Source organism: Oncorhynchus mykiss, chromosome 1 (genome assembly GCF_057628025.1).
Source record: "Oncorhynchus mykiss isolate SJ-2025 chromosome 1, ASM5762802v1, whole genome shotgun sequence".
In the NCBI taxonomy this organism is placed as follows: domain Eukaryota; kingdom Metazoa; phylum Chordata; class Actinopteri; order Salmoniformes; family Salmonidae; genus Oncorhynchus; species Oncorhynchus mykiss.
The window spans coordinates 36,511,081-36,528,233 of NC_143022.1; the positions used below are offsets into that span (position 1 = coordinate 36,511,081).

A 17,153-nucleotide genomic window follows, 5' to 3' on the forward strand; every position below is an offset into this window, starting at 1 on the left:
TTTCCTCCCCTCTCCCCATCTCCCTTTCACTCCCCCTTCCACACCTCTCTCCCTCTGTCTTTCTCTCCCAGGTGAGTGATGTGCGGTGCGAGTGGTGTGTGTGTCTAGCGAGAGCGTGAGCCAGCGAGTGAGAGCAGTGTGTGTGTGTGGACAAAGCGAGCGCAGAGAGAGCCCCTTACACGGAGCATGCCTCTGCGCCCTGCAGCCGGCAAACATGAGCCACCCAACTCTCCACAGCAGGACTAGCACACACACACACACTCACACACCCCCCCCTACACACACACCAACGGCAGCCAGGGGGCCAGCTCTGACAGCGGCAGCTCACAGGAAGAGGACAGCGGCATTCCTGCTTCTGTCGGTGTTTTCTCTTTCCGTCCCGCTCGGGAGCGGAGCCCCAGTGCAGGAGGAGGCATGGAGGAGCCACAGGGCAACACTCTGGTGATCCGCATTGGAATACCAGACCTGGCACAGACGGTGAGTTACAGCGTCACTCATACTGTTGGACTGCTACTGTTACTGAGAGAGAGAGCTCCTGGTGCCTCTCTCTCTATACCTTTCTATCGGATCGCTCTCTCCCTCTATTCCCTTTCTCTGTTCTCCCTATCGTCTCTCTCTTGCAGCCCTTTTTTCTTTCAGTTTTTATCAGTCCTTCCCTCTTTCTCTCTCACCTTCACTGCCTTTCTCTCTCCTGTATATACACTCTCGCCTACTCTATTTGCTCTTTGGATTGCTAGCACCCTCTCTTCCTCTCCATCACTTCCTCTCCATCTCTTCCTCTCCATCTCTTCCTCTCCATCACTTCCTCTCCATCTCTTCCTCTCCATCTCATCCTCTCCATCTCTTCCTCTCCATCTCTCTCTCTCTCTCTCTCTCTCTCTCTCTCTCTCTCTCCCTCTCTCTCTCTCTCTCCTATTCTATCTTTCTCTCTCTTCTGTTCTATCTCTCTTTTTCTCTCTCGCTAATAAATCTCTTCAAATGTCTTCATTAGCTCAGCTGTAGCCGACTTTGACAACTGGGCACTTAGAGATGGAGGAAGGGGGAGGGAAAATGAAGCGTGGGAGAGAGGGAGGGAGAGAAAAGTATAAGGAAACAAGTAAAGGTGGAGAGAAGAGCTGTGAGTGACATTGCTAATTCAAAGAGCAGAGAGAACGACTAATAAGTGTACGACTAATACAACTTGAAACTGAGAAGAGAGTAACATTCTCTCTGAACTGTCAAACGTATATCTTTTGTGTGTGTGTGTGTATTTGTATGAGTGTCGGTCATCTGTGTGTGTGCGTATGTGTGTGTGTGTTTTTCCTGGGGCTTGGGCATAGGGATGTCCCCTGGGATGAAGCTTGACTGTTCCAGGCTTTGAATTGTATCCTAGACCTGTTCTCCCAGACTCTGTCTCTCTACAGTGGCGGTGCGTAGGTAAAATCACTAAGGAAGCCAAGGAAAAGGAAAAGCCATATTACAACCTATGTGTTGTGATAATTGTGTTATTTGCTTTAGTTTGCCACTGTGATATAATAAGGCCGAAACAACAAAAAGATAACAGTCACACAGGGAACAATAAATTCAGCCACACAATTGTTTCATCACAAAACCAAAGCAAATACTACATGTAACAAACAGTCACATGACCTAAAGCATGGTAAAGCAAGTTCATGTTTCAGACATTTTCAGACTACTGAACAACTATTGATCTAGAACCATTGACAATTACCACAAGCAGCATAGAAAACAGGAGCTGCTTCCAATATTCCAGCACAATTTCGACTTCAACATTTCAACATCATCAAATCAACTCTAGAGCCTATGCTTAGTCTAATACAAAGACTTCTTAAAGATACCAAAAACGATTTAGTCCAATCAACGTTAGTTAAATATCATGTGGCGTTCCATGGTAATGATTTGTGTACGTGTGTGTGTGTGCACAAATGCATTGCTCCTGTCTTTCGTGTTGCCAAATCTGTCTGACTGTCATTCAGTACACACTTTTAGTTGTTGTTGTACTAGACTAGGCTACTTGGATTTCTCGTATGGACAATTATGAGCGAGCTAGTTAACGTCAGCTTTCTATATTGAATTTCTATCCTCTCAGGCCAGGGGTACAATGTATGAATTTATGGTTGGATCAGAATCACCGTTATCATATAAAATCCAAACACCCATCTCCATCCATCATTAATTTATGAAAGGGCTGAATTTATCTAGCTAGCCACCAGAGGACAATGACACAAAAACATTTTTTATGTCAGTGACGTTTTGCCTTTGATGTGATTGGTGTGAAGCCAAATCCAAACGGGCTCCCCTTGACACTTTTTTTTTGGTGCACCAGGACCGTTCACAGTTGACCCCAATTTAGTTTAGCTAGGCCTCCCGGGTGGCGCAGTGGTCTAAGGCACTACATCGCAGTGCTAGCTGTGCCACCAGTAGCTGTGCTACTGTGTGTGTGTGTGTGTGTGTGAGTGGGATCTTACATGTGTGCATGTGTGCATGTGTGTACACGTGTGTATGTGCCTGCGTGTGTGTGTGTGTGCGGCAGAAGGTGGCAGGGGACAAAGCAGATGTCCAGATGTCCAGATGATAAGGCTGTGTGTGTTTCAGGCCCATTTTCCATGTCCCCTCTTCTCTCTCTTCTCTCACCAGCCAGACGTACTCAGAGCCTGAGTTGGCAGGCTGACATAGAAGGATATATATAGACAGAGAGACTGAGAGAGAAAAGCGAAAGAGAGAGAGAAAAGAGATTGAGAGAAATGAAGACTGAGGGATGGGTGGAGGGATTGAGAAAAGGACGGGGGGAAAGAAAACATTAAGGACAGGGAATTCCCTCATCGTCATCGCTCTCTCTCTCCACTGCAGGGCTGTTTGGGGCCTTAGAGGTTGGAGAAGGTTGTATTAAAGGTGATTCATGTTTAATGGAATATATTAGCCTTGTGCTACTTTGAACCCCTTTCAAATCAATCTGCTTGGTTGGAAAATATAATTTCTGTTTTTGTGAGAAGTCTATATAGAAACTAGTGTAATAGGTATCCCATGCCATGGGGATATTTTACACAAGAGTAGTTCTATCCCAGGTGTGATTGTTTAACATGAAATGTTACTCCTATGGCATGTTGTGGTATGTCATGTGTAATGGCATGCTTATTAATGGAAGGTGGTGGCCTGGAACTCTATTTAGCGTAAATAGGGCTGAGAATTGCCAAGGACCTCACGATATTATCACTATATTTAAGTATAGATAGAATATGTATTACAATTCTCACAATTCTATATGAATTGCAATTTCAGACTGTGATTTTATTGCGATTCAATGCTCCAAACATATTTCTCACCATATGTCTACTTCAGAGGGACAAGATGAAGCCACGAGAATGAGTTTTGATCAGTCATGGAAATCTAAGTCTAATCTAACTAATTGGCTTCCTATTTAAAAAGAAAATGGAGAACATGCTAAGAAGGAAAAATACTGGGGTTTTGGTACAGGTACAGCCTACTACTGTAGCGCAAAAATGATATTATGGTATCATCGAATGGATTCCATAAGATATATTATCAAAAATAGTATCCCGATATGGAACTGTTAAAATGTTCCCATCATTACTACTACAGAATATACAGTACAGCACTGAAGACCCAATGGTGTTATAACAGTATAGTGTTGTATGAGCCCAAGGCCAAAGTGACTATTACATCTCCCATTCTGGTTGTATGGGCTCCCCATTATCCTAATTGATTTCTTTATCTTAACCGTTAGGAGATTTAGGAATGTCTGACCAGTGGGTCAAGCTGTATCAGTAGTTCAGCAAAGGCAACAAAGCCTAGTAGTGGAAGCACAATTATGGAAATGGTGTTTCCTGCTTTACAGTAGTTTGGGTGAGTGTGTGTGCCTCCCACACACTCACCCATTCACTATGAGGCTGTCTGGTTTTAAAAAGAAGAGATCTAAATGAAGCAAAATGGAATCCTTAGTCACCGCCCCTGCAGATGATCTTAGATGAATCATATGAGTTACTAAAGTGTGTGGTATGAATTCACTGAGAAAGGAACTGACTCTGAGATGTTTTTCTAAGAATGAATAAGCTAGCTGTCCTGGATAAGATTCCTTAGCAGAATCCACTGAATAACGAGCAAGCATTTGTTCCGGTTGCAATGTGGGTATCCTCTTCTGGCTCAAATGTCTGTTCTTTCTTTCCATTTTCCTGCACCATGCATCACTTTGTCTGGTGCTCTGTCTAGCCTCTCCTTTGCAGGCTGCTCATGTAGCGTTCACCTACACACAAGCACACACACACTGAGCTATGCTGGGTCCTCCCTCTCTGGAAAACACTTGACAATTGAGCACAGGGAGGGAGAAAGGGAGAGATGGATGGAGGGATAGTTTGGAGGGAGACAGAGAGAGGGAGATGCAGAAGAGAGCTGGGAGGGAGATGGAAGCTCTGTCTCGTGCCACAAGCTGCTGTGAATGAAGCTAAAAATAGTAACAGGGGACGTGAGGTACCTACTAAAGAGGAGACACACACCGCCAGGAGATTTCTGAGTGTGTGTGTGTCTGTGACAGATTTAACTTCAGTCAAACTGTCTGGGTCGGAAAGGTACACGACATGCACTGTAACATGAGGACCGAAATGGACTGACACTGTTGGTACTGAAACAGCAGCGTTACTTTTGGAAGGTGATGATACTGGCACTCTCACATCGGCTACACTATGGGTTTGGAGTGTAACTGAAATGGTGTAAAGTGTTTGACCTGAAATGGTTTGCATTATCTCTCAGTCAATTATTAAACTCTACTGTGTTATAGATTTGATTTGATTATCGATGGGACTAGACAAAAAGTTCTGTAAGTCTCTCAGGATAAGAGCGTTTGCTAAATCACCTAAATGTCAAATGAAAAAATGTAGAGCTCTCAAGGCAATTACACCTTCAGATCAGTCCATGATCTGCACTACACCACTAGATTTAAACAGCACAGGCATGTTTATGTGCAGTGCATGATGCTAGGATATATCTGCAATAGAATGGGGCCTCTCTCCCAGTCTTCTCCCTTTATGCTGCCCTCCACTTGTCCCCCTCTGCCCCCCCTCCCCTCACCCCAAGTTTCACAATATGTGGCAGTTTGTAACAGAATTCTCTCCCCGTTTCTCTGCGTGTTGTGGGTGACTCCCTAAGGCTGTAGAAGCTCTTCTGACTGATGTAATATTGTTCTTCCCTCTATTGGCTTGATATCTCAACTTACTGCTATAATACGCTACCCTCCTACTGTATCTGCTTCTTATTGGAGTGGAGAGAGCAGGAGACTGGGAATCAGACTGGTGACTGAGACTTTCTCTAAAACAGTGTGTGTGTGCATGCTTGTGTGTGTGTGTGTTTGAATCCCTGTTGACTGACATTAACAGTAGGTCTGTTTGGCGTGTGCTGTCTCGCCTGTCAGTGATTGGAGAAGAGAGGCGGTTTGAAGGATAGAGGATAGGGGTGCGTGTGTGTGTCTGGGTGAGTGCATGTGTGTGTTTGTGAGGGGGGATTGGTTAGAGTGAGAGAGTTTAATGGCTATTTGAACGCTATATAGCGAGATCATGTCCTTCAAATCTGACAGTGTGTGTATTTATGTTTGACTCTGTGTGTGAGTGGGTTGGGGGCGATAATGACATCACTTCTAACTTCCATGTTTCCTTAGCTCCTGGCCTGTTTTGGAGCAGAGATTGCTTTATTACTGTGTCAATCTCTTTGTGTGTGTGTGTGTGTGTGTGTGTGTGTGTGTGTGTGTGTGTGTGTGTGTGTGTGTGTGTGTGAATTGGGCTGTCCACGGTTGTTTATACAGTACTAGTCAAAAGTTTGGACACACCTACTCATTCCTGGGTTTTTCTTTATTTTGACTATTTTCTACATTGTAGAATAAGAGTGAAGACCTCAAAACTATGAAATAATGAAATTACCATGTGAATCGTGATTTGACTTTAACATTAATTTGAAGCCTGCTATTTATCTAATTAACTAACTATGTTTAATTTTACCTGATTAAATGAATCATATAACAATTAACTCATTAGGATCTGGGGCACCACGAGAGCGGTTCTTTAAAGAGTTACCATCTTCCGAATTAAACTCTAAAAGGTCTTAAGCTATCACGTCAATAAACAGTCAACTTATTAATCATGACCTTGTATCATATCATCATTCTGAACAGTCGTAACCTCCTTGCATCTGCAAAAACCTTATTTAGCGGAATGACAAAAACATGGCTGCTTTTTAAAGAAGAGATGAAGAGGGTGAGAGAGAGGGACAGAGACACTTAACATTGGTATATTCAGAAACTACTCTGACCTACAGTAACCATATGTTTTGCACTACCGCCGCCCGCTTTGAGTAAGAAGTCATGAATGTATTTACGTGAAATGCCTGGGTTCGCAGGGAATCTCTCTCGGTGAACAGGGCAGATACCGATATAGCGTTAAAAGGCCAATATTGGCTGATAATATCAGTGAATCGATATATCATCTGTCTCTAGCTAAGATACTCAATACTAGAACCATACCAGAGCCAAAAAAAAGAAGGGCTTATTACCCAAGGTCACTAAATGGCACTTGATCCAGACAGATCTTTTGAATTGAGTATCATTACATTCAACATATTTTATGTACATATTTCAGAGACAGCCATGGAGGCATGAATTAATCAATTTTGCAATCAATTCACGTAGTTTTTTCCAGTCTAACTACACACAGTTGAAGTCGGAAGTTTACATACACCTTAGCCAAATAGATTTAAACTCACTTTTTCACAATTCCTGACATTAAATCCAAGTCAAAATTCCCTGTCTTAGGCCAGTTAGGATCACCACTTTATTTTAAGAATGTGAAATGTCAGAATAATAGTAGAGAGAATGATTTATTTCAGCTTTTATATCTTTCATTACATTCCCAGTGGGTTAGAAGTTTACATACACTCAATTAGTATTTGGTGGCATAGCCTTTACATTGTTTAACTTCAAAAATGTTGGTTAGCCTTCCACAAGCTTCCCACAATAAGTTGGGTGAATTTTGGCCCATTCCTCCTAACAGAGCTGGTGTAACTGAGTCAGGTTTGTAGGCCTCCTTGCTCGCACACACTTTTTCAGTTCTGCCCACAAATAGCTATATGATTGAGTTCAGGGCTTTGTGATGGCCACTTCAATACCTTGACTTTGTTGTCCTTAAGCCATTTTGCCACAACTTTGGAAGTATGCTTGGGGTCATTGTCCTTATGGAAGACCCATTTTCCGAACAAGCTTTAACTTTCTGACTGATGTCCTGAGATGTTGCTTCAATATATCCACATACTTTTCCTCCTCATGACGCCATCTATTTTGTGAAGTGCACCAGTCCCTCCTGCAGCAAAGGAACCCCACAACATGATGCTGCCACCCCCTTGCTTCACGGTTGGGATGGTATTCTTTGGCTTGCAAGCCTCCACCTTTTTCCTCCAAACATGACGATGGCCATTAAGGCCAAACAGTTCCATTGTTGTTTCATCAGACCAGAGGACATTCAAAATAAAAGGAAATGTAGGCTCACCACGCTGCACCTTGGTCCGGTCATTTCCCTGACGACGTTCGTGACATGGATTGAGTATTAGAAGATGCAATCTCTTATTTTATAAATGTGAAGAGAGGGAGACGAAGTGAATGAATAATGTTTTTGCCAGTGACTGTATGGTTTTTGGTGACATCAGCTCAGAAAATACTAAGGTACTAATGGCTCTAAGAGGAGTGGGTGCGGCTCCAGATGGTGAACGGAAGCAGGTATTTGTGTGTCTGCAGGTTTGTTACACTTTCTGTAGCTATTTTGTTCGTAAAATCCTAAGTGTGTCAGTTTTTGTCCAGTTAGATCGTTTTTTTATGAGCTTGTTTGTTTCACTCATTTGGTGGATTATATTGAATCTCATGAACTCCGCCACTCACAAACAAACAGAGAACAATACTCACTCACTCACTGGAGACTTGGCTGACCATCTCAGACAAGGACTCATCTTTGGCGATAAACGGATTTGGGTGTCCGCTTTGACTGGACCTAGTCTGCCTGTAAATCAATTGCTGATGGTGCAATAATGTAAGTGTCAGAGAGAGGCTATGTCTACCTGATATTGAACTGCTGTCAGTGTCAATAAGACATTTCTATCTCACAGGAGAGTTCCCCCAAATATTAATCACAGTCGTTTACGTTCACACTAAAGTGATCATATTTATGCCATGACTCAAAAACTGCAATCCTTATCTCCCCATGCCCCTGCTATTGTTTTAGATTTTAATCTCTGTTATTTAAATAAATCACTGAGTTCCTTAAATGTCACCTCCCCAAGAAACCATAACAAGACCCTTGGGGCCTAGAAGTCCACAGCGAAAACTCCGCTCAGCTCATCTGACCACAATACTGTGCATATCTATAGGACTGTGCTGAAGAGGGAGAATGCACAAAAACGTGATTTGAAGGTTTGGACCAATGACAGCACTCTGGGCTGTCTTTCAAGACTAGTGACGGTATAGATGAACTCACTGATGCGATTTGCAGTTATATCTCCTTCTATGAAGATACAGTAATTTCTAGCAGAAGTGTAACTATCTATCCCAACAACAAGCCTTGAGTTACCAAGTCATTGAAGGGCTTATTGTATAATAATGATACTGCTAAAAGGGAATCTAGAATTGAGGTGAGATCAGAAATCAAGAAGGCCAAACTGAAATAATGATAACTATGATTGGGCTACAAGACAAGAGAATCAAGGTGATTCAGGCTGATGGTTTTAACTCAAACAAATAACTGGCTGATGAGCTAAATGTTTTTTCAATCTCAGATTTGACAATCAACTACTTCAGTGGAGAAATCACTGAGATGTGTATGAAGACAGCTGCTACTCTCGAGATGGAATTTAGCATCTAAAGTGTGTCACCAGCTGATTCAGACAGACCAAAGTTAAAAAGAGCCCAGGAGCAGACAACATTGGTGGACAGGTGCAGAGCAGAGCAACTCAGTGAAACGTTCCATTACATTTTCATGCTGTCACTCAAGCTGCAGATGGTGCCCTAATTCTGGAAGCTTGTATGGCCATAAGCAAATTCCCTAAGGTGCTAAGTCATCAAATCAAATCAAATGTATTTATATAGCCCTTCGTACATCAGCTGATATCTCAAAGTGCTGTACAAAAACCCAGCCTAAAACCCCAAACAGCAAGCAATGCAGGTGTAGAAACACGGTGGCTAGGAAAAACTCTCTAGAAAGGGCAAAACCTAGGAAGAAACCTAGAGAGGAACCAGGCTATGTGGGGTGGCCAGTCATCTTCTGGCTGTGCCGGGTGGAGATTATAACAGAACATGGCCAAGATGTTCAAATGTTCATAAATGACCAGCATGGTCCAATAATAATAAGGCAGAACAGTTGAAACTGGAGCAGCAGCACGGCCAGGTGGACTGGGGACAGCAAGGAGTCATCATGTCAGGTAGTCCTGAGGCATGGTCCTAGGGCTCAGGTCCTCCGAGAGAGAGAGAAAGAAAGAGAGAAAGAGAGAATTAGAGAGAGCGCACTTAAATTCACACAGGACACCGAATAGGACAGGAGAAGTACTCCAGATATAACAAACTGACCCTAGCCCCCCGACACATAAACTACTGCAGCATAAATACTGGAGGCTGAGACAGGAGGGGTCAGGAGACACTGTGGCTCCATCCGAGGACACCCCCGGACAGGGCCAAACAGGAAGGATATAACCCCACCCACTTTGCCAAAGCACAGCCCCCACACCACTAGAGGGATATCTTCAACCACCAACTTACCATCCTGAGACAAGGCCGAAAGTGACTTCAGGACAGTGGCACTGACATCCTTGGTAATTAAATAATTTGAGAAGCTAACAAAGAAGGATGTACAGTCGTGGCCAAAGGTTTGGAGAATGACACAAATATTAATTTCCACAAAGTTTTTTGCTTCAGTATCTTTAGATATTTTTGTCAGATGTTACTATGGAATATTGAAGTATAATTACAAGCAATTCATAAGTGCCAAAGGCTTTTATTGACAATTACATGAAGTTGACGCAGAGTGTCAATATTTGCAGTGTTGACCCTTTTTCAAGACCTCTGCAATCCGCCCTGGCATGCTGTCAATTAACTTCTGGGCCACAGCCTGGCCGCAGTCCAATCCCTGTACCTTTTGCAGAATATCAGTCTGTCCCTGATGTTTTCCTGGAGAGAAGTGGCTTCTTTGCTGCCCTTCATGACACCAGGCCATCCTCCAAAATTCTTTGCCTCACTGTGCGTGCAGATGCACTCACACCTGCCTGCTGCCATTCCTGAGCATACTGCTGGTGCCCCGATCCCGCAGCTGAATCAACTTTAGGAGACGGTCCTGGCACTTGCTGGACTTTCTTGGGCGCCCTGAAGCCTTCTTCACAACAATTGAAGCGCTCTCCTTGAAGTTCTTGATGATCCGATAAATGGTTGATTTAGGTGCAATCTTACTGAAAGCAATATCCTTGCCTGTGAAGCCCTTTTTGTGCAAAGCAATGATGACGGCACGTGTTTCCTTGCATGTAACCATGTTTTACAGAGGAGAACAATGATTCCAAGCACCACCCTCCCTTTGAAGTTTCCAGTCTATTATTCGAACTCAAACAGCATGACAGTGCTTCAGCCTTGTCCTCGTCAACACTCACACCTGTGTTAACGAGAGAATCACTAACATGATATCAGCTGGTCCGTTTGTGGTAGTGGAAATGGATTCAATTTGCATGGCAAAGAGTTTCAATTGCAATTAATTACAATTAATCTGATCACTCTTCATAACATTCTGGAGTATATGCAAATTGCCATCATACAAACTGAGGCAGCAGACTTTGTGAAAATTAATATTTGTGTCATTCTCAACTTTTGGCCACGACTGTACAGTACTTTGTCAGGTTGAGAACTCCCTAGACCACCTGCAGTTTGCTTACAGAGTCAAGAGGCTGGTGGAGGATGCCCCTCATCTTCACCTACAAGCACTTAGAGCGTGCAAACTATGAAGTTAAATGATTGACATAATGATTTGAGCGTGTAGAATAGATTTATAGTTGTAAACACAATTTGCAATTATGTTACTGATGAGTTGTGAACATGAAAGAATAATCTGTAGTTGTCACCACATCTGTAGTTGTAAACACGTTATCAAACGTGTAATTGATGAGTTGTGAACATGAATAAAAAAACACATTTGTAGTTGTAATCGCATTCGTAAACTTGTCATTTACTAGTTGCGAGTAATATTTGCATCTGTACACCTGCACATGTCAATTTCGCAAACTCAAGACTTTTGGCAGAGCTTTAGCACCTTACCCTGACAAAAATATTTGTTGACAAGGTGAGTGATAGAGAAACAGGAACATCTGGCTAGAAATGTAAAGGAAAATGATTAACAGACAAATGTCCTCAACTGTGCTACCTATGGTGTATCCCACAAATAAAATCCCTATACCTTAACGATGACAGCTTCTCCATCCTAGAGGGGGAGATCAACCATATCAGGCCCAGGGACATGTACTAGTCTATGGTGACCTCAGTGCCAGAACTGAACAAGAACCTGACACTCACCACGCAGGGGGACAAACACCTACCTGGAGGTAACAGCATTGCCTCATATATATGCCCCCTTAGACAAAACTAAACAACCAGCAAAAATGGATCACAACTCCTGCAACTCTGTCGCACACTGGGTCTGTGCATAGTCAATGGTAAGCGTCGAGGGGACTTCTATGGTAGGTACACCTACAGCTCATCCTTTAGCAATAGGACCGTAGATTACTTTATCACTGGCCTCAACCCAGAGTCTCTCAGAGCTTTTCCAAGTCATTATTAGATCACAGCAAAATCAGTCTACTTGAACAGAGCATTACTCAAACATGAGGCAAAGGAAGTGTATACTATTAAGAAATGCTATAGATGGAAGGAAAGTAAACAATAGCTAACACATGTTTGTACATCGCGCTGTTCCATACATTTGACCTTATTTTAGTGCCGCAGAAACGTAATAATTCCAGGTCAACTGTAATATGTATACCATTATAAAGCATAATGTCTCCCCTTTCTAGAAAAATCAATGACGAGACTATCAGGAATCAAGGTAAGACCCAAGTACAGACCGTGTGAAGTAATTATTGTAACACCAGGGGCAGGCAAACAACAGGTCAAGGCAGGCAGGTTCAGGGTCAGGGACAGGCAGAGTTCAGTAATCCAGAGGTAGAGCAAAGGTATTGGCCAGTAGTCAGGCTCAGGGTCAGGGTAGGCAGAAGTCAATAATCCAGAGGTGGGACAGAGGTACAGGACGGCAGGAAGGCTCAGGGACAGGCAGAGTGGTCAGGCGGGTGGGTACAAAGTCAGGACAGGCAAGGGTCAAGAACCAGGAGGACGAGAAAAAGAGAAGCAGGGAAAGACAGGAGCTGACAGGATGAACGCTGGTAAGCTTGACAAACAAGACGAACTGGCAACAGTCAAACAGAAAACAGGTACACAGGGGATACACAGGGGATAATTGGATAATAAGTACACAGGGGATAATGGGGAAGATGGCAACACCTGCAGGGGGGTGGCGACAAGCACAAAGACAGGTGAAACAGATTAGGGAGTGACAGAGACCTTCTTGCTGCCTGTCTCTGCATGATTGAAGAAGGCAATGGTGCTCTGCCAGGTCTTTTTAAAAATGGCAGGTGGGGAAGCGAAAGCTTTGTCCAACTTATCACCTCTAAAATGTAAATACAACACTATGAAGAGGTTATACAATGTCTCATTACATACCTATTTGAAGGTTTGTGCCGAATTTCATTAGGGTTTTTTGGGCAGAGCTAAATTTATCTTCACAATTAAACTGCAGATGTCACGGTTTTGAGTCATGATGGCTCGCAGTGATTATTAAAAAAACGAACAATTGATTGAATTAACTATTTCTTAACTCACAAGTAATTAACTGTACAATCACCATTACACAAATGTCTTGGTTTTAATCTGCGAGAGAAGCGCTACACCTGGTGGAAAGAGGCTGTACAGCACAGAATGAGTTTAAATTTACGTCACAATGTAACGTACAGCATCAGAGGGTTCCGTTTCTTCAACTTTTCTCCGCTATTGGTCCATCACCGTGTAAATCAACGCTTTAATAGGAATGTAGTTCACAACCCCGCATATTGATACCAACACAGTCTCTACAGTCCCATGAGTTTTCATTGCAGCCTCGTTCGAATGCTAATGTTGTGCAAATGTGTACGGATCGGGGTTAGTCACCGAGAAGCCTAACAAAAAAACAATTAGGCAACAACAAATTCAATCCCTTTTAGAAAACTTCCTGGACAAAACCTTTCACTGTCATAGTGAAGGTGTAAACTTGGGAGTAGAAAACCTAAACAGTATATTTGACCTTTCCCTATCAAATCTAAAAATCTCAATCAAACAACCTAAGAAAATGAACAAGAATGGTAAATGTGCCTACACCTTCACTATGGTGATTTACTAAAACAATACAGAAACACACTATGAAAAAAGAACGATCAGAATGTCAGAAATCATCTCAATGTCATTGAAGAATCCATAGAATCTAATCACTTCTGGGAAAATTGGAACGAAACCAACTACAACTCGCAGAGTTATCTATCCAAAATGGAGATGAATGAATAAACCACTTCTTCAATCTTTTTGGCTTTATAACAAAGAACAAACAGCAAAAACATATACATGATCTACTACCAGAACCCACTGGATTCTCCAATGACATTGACTGAACTATAGGACAAAATATAAACCACCAAAGAAATCCAAAAAATACGTTGTCTGTGGTACGATGATTTGGCAAAAAGCCAAATTGACATTTGCTCAGTACATTCTCAACTTTCCTAATATTCACCACATTGCTTATCTTTACATCAGGCATATAGCCTACCTCGCTGGCATGAAAATGAACAACAGGAAAAACCTCCTCCATTCGCTATTTAAGTGCGTAGATAACATGTATTTTTTCCCACTGCCCCTATTTTGAGACAGGTGAATGACAATGGTCCATTCTAAATAAAAACACATTTCACACATATATTATTTAGTATATGTAAAGAGAAGATTAAATCAAGTTTAGTCTGATGGGTTACAATATTAGCCTATCACTTGTGAATTATAGATAATCACTTGTGAATGATGCCCAGCATAAGGCAAGAAACATGTTTTTTTGTGCAACTTTTTCAAATCATAGCCCATAGGCATATATGTTTTGATAAGGTTTGTATCACAACAAAGTGGCCAAATAACTTCTTAAAATTAAGCAATTTCATCTGCGTTACAAGGGGCCTAACTGGCATACATAAGCAGCGTGTGAGTTTCAAGTTTGGAGAAGATCATTTTCACCATTTCACCATTTTCACCTTATAATAAAAGCATTACATGCATAATCACATTTGAAGTCACTTTTGATGATGGTGTTTTCCCACTAACGGAACATGTGTGCGTATAGTCTAATGCCATGTATACATTACTGCCCTTATAATGTGAAGATATAGCCTAATAGTTTAACAACATTTTAAGCTAAACGTTCTGATCTGTTGCGTCAGCCACATTGCGTTAAAAGGGTTTGTTGAAACTAGTTGTTGTATTAATTTGGGATCTATCGCAACCCACAACTGTCTCAGACTTTGTTTGGAATATTTCTTTCTCGCACAGAATACTATGGGGTATAGTAGATTGACATAGGCGAGTGCTTCTGCTGTTCGTTAGGCTTACTCATCTTGTTGGCTGTGGACAGTCCTTCCAACATCTTCAATATGCATCTCAAAATTGGATTAGCACGCAAGCAGTTGCCTCCCTGATGTGTCTTGTGTTCACTTGTAGCCTGTGAGAAACTCCGGATCAAGTGATGGAGAGCCATGTGAATGAGAGGTGCTTCTGAGTGCAGCAATGAGGGAGAAGGGCACAATGCAGCACTCAGGGCCAAGGGCACAACGGCCACTGGCCACAAAAGGCATGGATTTTTTTTAGGTTGCATTACATCCACACGAAGGGGATGCCGCCATGAAGTTCGAGGCATTATCAACTGCTTGTCAAATTGTGAATGAGAGACAGCCTGCGCAAGTGTGTACAGCCTGCGTAAAAAAAACTAAGCAGAGCTCATGCCTTTCAAGCAATCATCATTAGAGTTGCATCATACAGCCTTACAATGTAATAAACATCTAAACATATAGCCAACATCTAAAGTTACATTAATAACTCTAAATTAAGCATATAGGAGTGCACTCCCTCAAATTGTTTGGCCAAAATGTCCTTTCTATTTTATTCAGCTTTGTTCAATTGAATTCTTCAAACCAGAAAATGATATAAAATAATGCTACAGAATTCTTGTCTGCTAAATGAACTAGTGAGCCCACAGCCATTTGGCATAGCCAGATCAGGACCTAACATAAGGACAACTCAGAGTATGCTATTCTGTTCTTCTGAAGTAGACTACTTTTGGCTAATATCATGCTTCATTAGACATGTCTAAAATAAGTAATAGATTTATTCTGATGGTTTAGGCTATATTACAAGGATTTATTAGTCTTTTTAAAATGTAGATGTTCCAAAGGTCTGCATCAGTGACTTGTAGGCTATGTGTTAAAGCCAGGAGACGCTAAATGTGTTCATATTAATTAATGGTCAATTACTGTGAGACCGACAGTAATTTTCTTGACAATCACTGGCTAAAGATTTTGGTGACCGCCACAGCCGTAGGATGGACACAATCTTGTTGGCTGTCATGTAGCATCAGTGATATCTGGGAACCTGTCCAAATTGTGTTTTTACACAACTAGTTCAAGCCACTGTCAGCCAAACATTTTGAATTTTCAAATGATATATACCCCTTGATTATGGCTTATAGCTTATTTGGTATAACTGTGATATGATATCAAAATTAGAACAACAAAGAACTTGTCACGCCCTGACCATAGTTTGCTTTGTATGTTTATAGGTTTTGTTTGGTCAGGGTGTGATCTGAGTGGGCATTCTATGTTGTATGTCTAGTTTGTCTGTTTCTGTGTTTGGCCTGATATGGTTCTCAATCAGAGGCAGGTGTTAGTCGTTGTCTCTGATTGGGAACCATATTTAGGTAGCCTGTTTTGTCATTGTGGGTTGTGGGTGATTGTCTATGTGTAGTGTTTGTGTCAGCACGATTGTTCATTAGCTTCACGGTTGTCACTTTGTTGTTTTGTAGTGTTCCATAGCCTGCATAGCCTGGTGCAGTACATTCCAGCTCCTCGTATCGGCCGGGCTAGAGTGGGCATCGAGCCAGGTGCCATGAAGCCGGCTCTACACAATGTCTGCAGCATTGCAGGTCCCCAAGAACACAGTGGCTTCCATTCTTAATTAAAACCTGTTACGGATGTTGCGAATGCACAGGAACCAAATCAGCGGAAATTTCAGAGCGCCACTCGTAGTACTCGATAAAACTCAAACTTTCATTAAAACACACATGCAAGGTACTCAATTAAAGCTACACTCGTTGTGAATCTAGCCAACATGTCAGATTTGTAAAATGCTTTTCGGCGAAAGCATGAGAAGCTATTATCTGATAGCATGCACCCCCCAAAATACCTGAACGAGACCTAAACAAAAGATTTTGCGGTAGCCGGCGCTACCCAAAACGCAGAAATAAAATATAAAACATTCATTACCTTTGACGAGCTTCTTTGTTGGCACTCCTATATGTCCCATAAACATCACAATTGGGTCTTTTTCCCGATTAAATCCGTCAAAGTATGCCCAAAATGTCCATTTAAGAAGGCCGTCTGATCCAAGGAAAATGCACCTTTACACGACGCAACGTCACTTTTTAAAATTAACAAAGTTGCCTATAAACTTTTACAAATCACTTCAAACTACTTTTGTAAACCAACTTTAGGTATTAATAAACGTTAATAATCGATAAAATTGGTCACGGGGCGATCTGTACTCGATAGCAGCAAGTCTTGAAATCATCGTCCATTTTTTTCACTTTCATAATTTCCTGGGTGCACCCCAAGGCAGGAAGTGCCTATACGTCATCCCACCAAGGATAAACGTGCAAAGAAATGCCAGTATTGGCGACATCGTGTGGAAGCTGTAAGCGTTGTAATCATCTATTCATCTAATCATCTCATCTATTTTCTATCGCCTT

General features: G+C 42.1%; 1 protein-coding gene across 1 annotated transcript in view; it reads left to right on the forward strand.

The window, feature by feature from the left end:
* Window positions 1-276: 276 nt before the first annotated feature.
* The window catches only part of LOC149985485 (SH3 and multiple ankyrin repeat domains protein 3-like), a 55,634-nt gene continuing 38,757 nt past the window's right edge, over window positions 277-17,153 (forward strand). Inside the window, exon 1 of the mRNA XM_090230123.1 lies at window positions 277-477. Within this exon, the coding sequence (XP_090086249.1) occupies window positions 415-477 (63 nt within the window). The 5' untranslated portion in view covers window positions 277-414. The remainder of the gene's footprint in view (window positions 478-17,153) is intronic.